Source organism: Musa acuminata, chromosome BXJ3-9 (genome assembly GCF_036884655.1).
Source record: "Musa acuminata AAA Group cultivar baxijiao chromosome BXJ3-9, Cavendish_Baxijiao_AAA, whole genome shotgun sequence".
NCBI lineage: Eukaryota > Viridiplantae > Streptophyta > Magnoliopsida > Zingiberales > Musaceae > Musa > Musa acuminata.
The window spans coordinates 16,041,780-16,051,802 of record NC_088357.1 but is presented as its reverse complement, the minus strand read 5'-3'; the positions used below and the strand labels follow the sequence as shown (position 1 = coordinate 16,051,802).

The 10,023-nt window shown below is 38.3% G+C and overlaps 1 protein-coding gene across 3 annotated transcripts in view; it reads right to left on the bottom strand.

Moving 5' to 3' along the window:
- Nucleotides 1-3,890: 3,890 nt before the first annotated feature.
- LOC103973576 (rho GTPase-activating protein REN1) overlaps nt 3,891-10,023 on the bottom strand; it is a 31,402-nt gene continuing 25,269 nt past the window's right edge. For 2 of the 3 annotated variants that reach the window (XM_009388184.3, XM_065168695.1), the window contains 5 exons: nt 7,722-7,791; nt 5,331-5,516; nt 5,030-5,212; nt 4,514-4,900; nt 3,891-4,363 (listed from right to left, as the gene is read on the bottom strand). In XM_009388184.3, coding sequence (XP_009386459.2) covers nt 4,205-4,363; nt 4,514-4,900; nt 5,030-5,212; nt 5,331-5,516; nt 7,722-7,791 — 985 coding nt within the window. In that variant the 3' untranslated portion in view covers nt 3,891-4,204. Of the gene's footprint in view, nt 4,364-4,513; nt 4,901-5,029; nt 5,213-5,330; nt 5,517-7,721; nt 7,792-10,023 lie in introns of those variants that run through there. The other variant, XM_009388187.3, reaches the window with a different exon arrangement.

Below are 10,023 nucleotides of genomic sequence, written 5' to 3'. Positions count from 1 at the left end.
GGTACACGGTAACTGAGGACAGACAGGTCCAATGGATTGGATTCCCTTGTATCGTCTGGGGACTACGACGTAGTGGCCTAGTACTTCCGTAGTCGATGAGTCAAGTGAATTATTACAGAGATAATAATTCACTGAGTTAGAAGGAGTTCCGACAGGTATGACTCACGGCCAGCTCGATATTGGGCCTAGAGAGTCACACACATATGGTAGGCATTGCGATGAGTAGAGGTTCGGATATGAGATATTCGACGGAGCCCTTGTCTTATTGGATGTAGATCCAATACCCACTAGGGGAGGACCCATTAAGGTTTGACAAGGGACCTCTATAAATAGGAGGGATTCAGAGCCTCATAGGCTAGAGTCTTTGCTTGCCTTTCCTATTCTCCTCTCCCTCTCCACCTCAGAGCAGGCCTAGAGTTTTGAGGAGCGTCGTCGCAAACCTGCTGTGTGGATCACCGCTAGAGAGGAGGACGCTTGACCTCCTTCACCCTCTCCTAAGGATCTGCAAGGAAACAGGGATATACGATCTCCCTAGGTAACACAATCTACTTTATACGTAGTTTTATGTTTCGCGGATTTTTGCGTACCAATCTTCGCACGACGACGAACATCTTTATGGGAATCGGGGATTTTGTTTTCTTGTTCTTCCACTGCGCATGTGATGTCGCCCCCAAGATTTCCCAACAGTAATTAGGATTAGGATTAAGAGATAATCCTATATCCTGGTTAGGGGCCAACTGGGCCCAAAGTCAGATTTGGTTTGGGCTAAAATTAAACCAAATCAGTGAATCAGAGAGCCAGGCGGTGGCACCGCCTGGCTGGGCGGTAGCACCGCCCAGCACCTGAGAGCTGGGCGGTGACACCTCCTGGGATGGGCGGTTGCACCGTCCAGCACCCTAGCGCTAGGCGGTGGCACCGCCAGCATCGGGAACATAAGAGAATTCAAATTTTTTGGAGCCCAAATTTGAATCCTCTTAAGGCCTATAAATACCCCTCAAGTCTCAGCTGAGAATACAACTCTTTGAGTAGCAAGTGATTGAGAGAAAAGTCTTAGAAGAGTATTTGCCTTTCTTGTTTTCAATTTGCTAGAGAGTTCTCCTCCTTCTTTCTTGCTGAAAATTTGTAAGAGGTTGAACTGCTTGTAAAAGGTTGTAAGAGGGGTATTTGCCCTTCCATTTCAAGAGATTTGCTAGTGGAAGGTGGGAGCCTCATCGAAGAGGGGCCTCGCTGACCGAACCACTCTAAAATCGACGTGATCTCTGGTTTGCATTTCATTATTGCTATTTACATTACTGCAAACCTTCTTACATGCTTTAGTTCCTTATTACCTTTGCTGCGCAACTTTAAGAATACGCTTTCAAGTTAAGCTTTTCAAGTTCCGTTCTTATCGTACGAAAGATTTGTCGAAACCAACGTTTTAATCCGCTGCACTAATCCCCTCTTAGTGCCGCTCCGATCCTAACAACTCCTCTCTCAAACTATTCTAATACTTAGAATTTTTAGAGAAGCTCACATAAGATTACAACAACGTTTCTTTCCTTTTTTACTCTCAATACTTATGTTTTTTAATCATGGATAAGAGGGGTATTTATAGGCCTCAAATTGATTCAAACTTGAAGCCTAAAAATATCTCATCCCGGGTTTCCTAGGTTCGGGCAGTACCACCGCCTATGCTGGGCAGCACCATCGCCAGTGTTAGTCTGACACTGACACTACACTGGGTGGTACCACTGCCCAATCTGGCGGTACCACTGCTTGGGAGGCTGTGCTAGGTGGTACCATCGCCCAAACTGGCGGTACACCACCTGCAGCCTCTCGGAGGCTATGTTTGGGCAGTAGCACCACCCAGACCGGCGGTATCGCCGCCTGACATAGTCTTGGAGACTGTATCACAACAATGCCACCTCTTGGGTCATTATTTGGGTCTCTCATTGGGCCCAACACAATCTTTACATGGGCCCAACTGACCCATAATTGGGTTGGCCTAATTCCAAATCCAATTACGTGATAACTATGAAATCTAAGATATTTCATAAGCTAAACAAGTCCATAAGTCTAGTTTCTTCCGACGATCTTCCGAGAAACTTTCGATGATCTCTTGGCAATGTTCTAGCGGACTCCTAGCAAGCTCCTAGACTTCACGATGATCTTCTTGGCGAGTTCTTATGAGCTTCTCTAGCAAGCTCCGAGACTTTTTGTCTGGTTCCGACATAATTTCCAACAAACGTTCGGACTTCTGACGAACTTTTGAACTCCCAACGAAATCGCGTCCTTGACTCCGGGACTTCATTTTACTTTATGCCTTGCTATCATAGTTAATCCTACACATGTAAAAATACACTTCGATCTAGACAATTAATACTAAGTGTGAATCATGTTGTCCGACATATCATTGGTCCATCGATACTTCATCCAATTCTTCGGCGCATTGTCCTCTCTTGCGGCTTATTGCCCAACCGGCCAATTGACTCCGCAACTCCGATATCCTTGGCTCAATATTCGCTCTTGTTGGCCCGATGCCTGAATCCATGACCCGAAGCCTTTTGTCTATACGTCGACCTATCCTCCGGCCTGACGTCCAATCTTCTGACATGTTTTACTCCGGTCCAACATGATTCTTCCTACTTTAATTGTCTTATCCTGATCGAAGCATTCAGCGTCACTCAAAATGCATATCAAATCATAAATACTTATCAATTAGTTTCATCATCAAAATACGAGATTCAATAGAGTCAACACTAACGGAAAGTTATAACTTTTGTTACCATTTTTTTTTAATAGTTAATTGAAATGAATATACTTTGTTTGTTTGAAATAGTCATGTGATAATGAATCAAAGTCTCCACTGCACACTCAAATACTCCGATGTCACTTACTAACTATAAGATCATATGATTATCCAAATCTAGATATTATTTCTTTGCCTCATCTAACATCATGTGTTCCAAGTGTCGAAATTATTGATATTTTATATGTCGTCTTTACATTATAAAACTGAAGGTTCTATTTCTGGATAATATTAGCTTTGCTTACCCATAACTTGTGAACTCTATTTATAAGCCTTTAATAATAAAAAGACTCAACAATGGAACTTTCTCTATATTTAATTATAATTAATGAAGGTATCAGCTAATTTAGCTAGTAAAGGCTTTGATAGTTTATCACAACTATCTGGGCTTGAATTTTGCGTTCTCCATCTACCCTTTGCCAAAAAACAAAAAAAAAAATCATGTGTTGTAGGGTACTGAAATGATTAGCATTTTGTGCATCATATCTACATGATAAGCCTTTAATAACAAAAATACCCAACTAAAATATAAATATCACACTGTCCTTTAGACATGAATAGATAGAAAAGACGGATGATGACGTGGATAAATCTTGGCACATTGTGGCCTGCACGAGCAATTTATGACAAAATGGCATAATACAAGATGTGGCTTCTAGGTAATAGGTTGGTTACCTATTGCATGACATAACTCGAGATCGAAAGTTCATCCCTTGGTCCTGCTTCGACCTAACAATTTAGATTTTTTTCTCTACTAAATGTCTTTCTGTATCTTTAATTTTTCGTGGGGAGTGGCACTTCTCGATGATGTTAGTAGATATGACGAGTGATCAAATCACGGAGGCAAGAGTTTGCATAGATCGACACAAACAAAACTGGTGCAAAGTCTCAAGCACGATAGGGGCATCTGCATGTCTCCAATTGTTCTCACTTTCATGTTGTATTTTAAAAATTTTAATCAATTGGTTAGCTATAATTTGCATGCTTCATCGATTTACTCAAGCTGCTTCAGTTAATGTTTCCTCAAGTTGACTGAGCAACAAAACAAATGAGGGTAACATTGGAACCACCAAGTCCAGAAGACAAACAGCAGTGCGAGGCATTTGGAGAAGACATTGGAGGATGCAATCCAATGACAAATATTATAAGAGCTTACTCAAAATTATCTGTCATAGTTTTCACGTAGGTTTTACAAGCCTACTAGTAATCCTCCCTATTGGCAATTTCTCAGCAGAGATGGAAGTAAAAGAAGTGTTTAGCTGTCGGTAAGTGTCAAAACACCATGATCATGAGCTTTCACCGATTAGGGAGGAGCATTTATTATGGCCTCGTGCCAGGCATCATGAACTACTCGATGGAAGCAGAAGCAGCAGCTTCACGCTCTGGATCACAATGCAGCTCCTTTTTTATTCATGGTCATCTTGACTTGGTTCTTGGGGGAGGACCATCTTGACCTAAAGTATGACTATTCTGCACGAATCGTAGCTCGTTTACGAGTTGGGCACGACGTTCCTTCAAAAAGTTTAGGCGGTTTGTCAACTTTGCAAGTGCCGAAGCTGATGAAGAGACTTGTTCCTGAGTGGAACCAGAATAATTTAGTCAATCTCAAGTTTTTCAATGTTTTCCAAGTCAGCAAATCTTAGTTATACACTGGATATTAAAAATCTTATAATAGACACTGAGTTAGATAATCTCCAAGGTGAGCTTTCTGTATAAGTATTTTACCTCAGGTCTGGAAGAGTGTTTTTTTATGGTTCCACTGAGCCCAGCTAGTGCCAACTCCACAGAAGATGCAACACTAGCAGAAGTCTGAGATTTCAGACTATTTGATTCTGTGTCACTTGGCCGTGGGTTGTTGGACTGCTTATTAGACAAAGATGGATCTTGGGCTTCCTTCTTCACATTCTGACCCCACAAAGAGAATTTCTTTGAAGCAGTATTCTGTCCAACTTTCACCGACTCTTCAGTAGATGGAAGAACTTTATTAGGGCCCTGGGGGAGTTTACTGCTTTGCTTAACTATATTCATTCTCTGTTTCTGAGGTGGTTGCCCATCTGATGATGACATTGATTCTTGGCATTGACCTTCCATATTCTCATAGCCTGGAGAGTTCTGTTTACAGATTAAGTTAGTATGTGTTGCATAGATAAATAGTATTTACACCATAGAACTGATGATACAGACAAATACACACACAAGCATATGTATGCATGCAAGAGAACATTTAAGGTGCAAGCATACCTCACCCCTGGAAGTGGAATTCTTTGAAATAGAGTTGCAAGTAGTCGTCACTGGCTCCTCAATATTTGAGATGCAGCTTGAAACTGGAGACTTTATACCACGTTGATTGGCCTGGAGCTGCCCAGATGAAGTCTCAGCTCTTGGAGAAGATAGCAAACCTTGTGCTTCTGTCTTTTTTGTATCCTTGATTTCAGTGTATATAAGCATGGGTCAGTTGCAAATTTAGGAGCTACTTTGGCCTGAGAAAGAGGAATATGCTATAGCACACCATTTGCAGGATGATAATAATTAGCACACATACCTCATCCTCAGAAGAGAGCTTTGCAATTGAGTCCTTAGTAGATGACGCACTTCTGGTTCCCAAAGAGATAGTAGTCTGACTAGTTGGTTCTCTGTTTTGATACTGAGGAGGCTCTGCTTCTCTTGAAGAAGTCAACTCTTGCTCTTTTGCTGGCATAGTTTCACAGACTACTCCAGAGAGGGCTTCCTGCTTATATGTAAGCCCTTAATTAGATTATTCTATTAGACAAGATCCTAAAGAATAGTGATAGATATATATCAAATCAGAAGAAAAGAAGAAAATTAATTTACAGTGAAATCAGTTTGCAGCTAGAAAATGACAAAACAAATAAAATCGAGGTCGTATCTTCCATAATAATATAAACTTAAATTAATTATTTTGTCATAAGTAGGATTATTATAGGCACAAACTATTGTCGTATTTTTGGCCAACCAAATATGTCATAACACAAGGATGCTAAACTATAATTGGCTATATATTTTGCCAGGCATTCTTACGGTTGCTTGTAATTTGTCATACTACAAAATGTCAACACTTTTTGTGATCCAAGATAATGAATAAAGGAAGGGTGTATCACTTTAGACTCATTGAACCACTTGGATGAAATTTACCAAATGTATTCAAAAGAAATTCCTAAACAGACCGAATCTTGATATGCTTCTTATGTATTCTGCAATGGGTATATATAGGGAAGTGGATGTTAGAAGATTGGTGATTTGGTAGATAACAAAATAAAGGTCAAACATACATGTGCTTAGATGGTGTTAGAGTTTAGAAGATTGTGACTCAAAATTTTCATTAAGAAAGATCATGGCTTCCAAGTTTGGCATAAATGTTAAAAACTCATGACCATAATAGAAGTAAGTTTGAACCAATAAGCTGGTTGTTTGGCACTAATTTTTAAGTATATGCACATAGATCTGTGTGTTTCCATGATCATTTCCATCAATAAGCCTTATCATTTGATTCTTTGTCAAAATTCTTACCTAATATAGGAGGATTTTTGAGGTCTAATGTACAATAGAACATCTAATTAGCAGTATCTACCAACTGATTTTCTTGTCTATAGACTCTATACTATATACTCTTATGTATCTGGTGTTGCTTTTTCAGAAGTTCGACACTGTTTTCAAGAAAATAGTTTGGATGCAACATTGCTAAAGTCATTCTATGAATCCTTCAGGAGGTAGATCTTGCTATGATGTTAAGGCTGCTCCTTTGCGACCTGGAAGATCAAGGTTTGAGTCTTGAAAACAAGATGGGCAAGGGTGACGGGTTGTGCCACAATAGATGATACAAACAAGTGAATCAACCCTTAAAAGAGTAACAGGGATTGATTGAGCCACATATTACAGGGCGAAAAGTAAGAAAAAAATTGATGTATGATGGGCCAAGGATTAGTCCAACATTGCTAAGTGATAAAAAGACTTGGAATACATATATAAGAGTTAACACACAACCTAAAAGCTAAAGATTTTAGGTGCATTAGTATTGAACCATCATGTACATGTATGGTAGCCCTTATTTCCCTCAAACTCAAATACTTTAAAATTCTCAACATGACATGATGCAAGAAGGCTATAAAAATGATCTCAATAGGGATGGCTGATGGGTTGTGCCACAATGGGTGATACAAACAAGTGAATCAACCTTTAAAAAAGTAATAGGGATTGATTGAGCCATATATGACATGGGAAAGTAAGAAAAAAATTTTTGTGACGATGGACCAAGGATTAGTCCCATATTGCTAAGTGACAAAAAGAGTTGGATTACATGTATAAGAGTTAGCATACAACCTAGAAACTTAAAATTTTAGGTGTATTGGTATCCAACCACCATGTATATGTATGGTAGCCCTAATTTCACTCAAACTCAAGTACTTCAAGATTCTCAACATAACATACTTGATATAAGAAGGCGCTAAATATGATCACAATAGGGATGACTGGCTTGGAATCAGAACACAATCAACAAAGAAGAAAATACCAATCTATGACAAGATTTAAGAATGATGACAATAGGATTGTTGTTTTGAATCAGAACACAACCAATGGAGAAAATCCCAATCTATATTGACAGTCCAAGAGCATAGATGGTGGCAACAGAAAACATAAACAAAGAACAGTGGCAGAAAGGGACTATGAACAACTTCATAAATGTTCTATGGGAAATAATGAAACTCCAGGCCACGTTTCAGGTGCTCAAACAGAATCCCTTTTCATTATTTTCAAATACATTATTTCAGATAATTTCACTAAAGTTCTTCGACTAGATTCACTTAGGATTGTCTAAAAGACTATCCACTGAAGAGAACTTGGAGAATTTTTATAGCAGTTAATGAGCAAGGAATGCATGATGAAATCATCAATAATGCTGACATGATAAACTTACATCTTGTTTCAGAAAATTCTCATGTTGATCAACAAGATTGATGCTACTAACATCTTCCGACTGATCTTTCCTGTGTAACATAATGACTAGTTAAGGCAATAAAGAAAATAATTCACCTGAAAAAGAATTCCAATATGTTTTATAATTTTTGTTTCTGTTTCTATTGTGGCAGCACAACAGCCATGCCAACAACCAGCATGATACAGCAGGCTGATGTGTCACATTTGAGTGGTACACCAGACAGGCAGCAGATCATAAAAAATAAAAACCTTGCTTTGGACAACTAAGTCCGAGAAAGAGTGAGAGAAAGGTAGGACTTGCAAATGTTCTTTAAACATATAATGCAGTACCATGCCATGATGGAGCTCCAGGTTGCAACCCAAGCAGCTTTGAAAACCTTTTGTTCACATAATAAACATTAAGATAGGAAACAATTTCTTTTTTCTCTTGAAGGACCATAGCTTATTATAAATCATAATTTATTTAGGTGCCGCATGGACTTTTGCACTTTGGCAAAGAAACATTGGCCTTTTCTTGGGTTGTTCCATAAATGAAACACTGTCCCCTTGGAGATGTACATGGAAGCATTTAAGTGCTTAAAATATGATATGAGTTGCATGAGCAGTAATAAGGATGGTATTTGTGATTACAACATTATAGAACATAAAGTTTAAACAACTGAAATAAGAATTTTGGTCCACAATTTCATGTAGTGTACAGTGTTAAATCAAAGAAGAATTTATATTTTGTTAGACACACTTCAATTGGAGATAATTGTTCTACAAAGCATGGTCTGCCGTACTGAAGCGTACCATCCATACCGGGCGGTATGTACCGGTCCGACAGGTTCTCGGTACGCGGACCGCCCGGTACCGCTACAGTGCTACAGTACTATAGTATAGCACTGCTACAGTATAAAAAATAATATAAAATTATCGGTACACCAGGGTGTACCGCTCGATATGCCCTGATGTACCGCCCGGTACACCGGTACCATACCGTACCGAGGCCGGGTCGAAATTCCGGTACGGTACGGTATGGCGGACCTTGCTACAAAGTATAACATGGATCAACTGAATTTGTATCTAGACAACAACTACAACTCTCTATATTTATTCCAAAAGACAGCAAACAGGGTTAACCCAGTGTAAACATTCACACACAAGAAATACATGGACCTTCTTAGGTTCTTAAAGTTAAAGATATTCAGAATACAACTCTATGCCATAATGGAGAATGTCAATATAAAGAAAATGTAAGTTGAATGGTACACCAAAATGCCACAATCTAATTTAAATTAAAGCTAATGATAAAAAGTTAAAAACTCTAAATGTCAACTTTCAGATCAAGAACGACCGAGGACATAAAGGTTTTTATCCTTTTCTTGTTCTTTAAAGTTATCTAACATAATCAAATTTTTGGATTAGTTTTGTAATCTCCGTTCCATGGAACAACCATCGTAGTTTTCAAGCACAAGTTTAGATGATTATGAAAATTGGGAAGTATATTAATAACATGCCGGATTATAGAAGGTTCCTATGCAACAAAGTCAATTTTGTGGCTTAAAACACAAACAAATATAATCATATAAAAAGAAAATATTATTCACTTTTCCTGAGAAAACCATATCATAAATGGTAAAATTATTTACATAGACTGAATCGAAAGACAATTTTCAAGTAACATTACAACTAATGCAGAAGTTTGCAGCTTTCTCTTACAAGAAATTTAACTTATGTACCAATGGAACAATACATTGTATTTTTGGGTGATCAAAATTGGGATTTGATCAAGTTCTTCAGTGAACTCTTAAATAAATTAGATGTGTGGCCACTAGAATGTCAGAGAAATTTGAGCATTTTCAGTTAGAAGCTGCCAATTCAGTTAGTTGACCAGTCAAAAGAAGATAAATCAGTTAAATTGGTTGCAACTGATCAATCTCCAATAATCAGAATTGCTGAAATTTATAGATTAGTTTAATGTCATTTTGGATTAGTTGATCCCCAGATATAATTGGCTAACATCTATGAGGATGGCAATCAACATTCTTGTCCGATAATAGAATCAGGGTATAATTGGCTATCATTTATAGGGACGAAGTTCTATGCTCTTCTACTGTTATACAATATCAGAAAGTAAAACATGAGGGAACAATATAAGATAAGTGGATTACCGAATCTGATATTGGATGAAAGTATAGATGGACAAAGAAAATATCATTTTTCCATAATTGGATCATTGAGAAACAAGAAACTGAGATATTAAGAGAAGAAAAAAAAGAATAACTACCAGTCCCAATTTG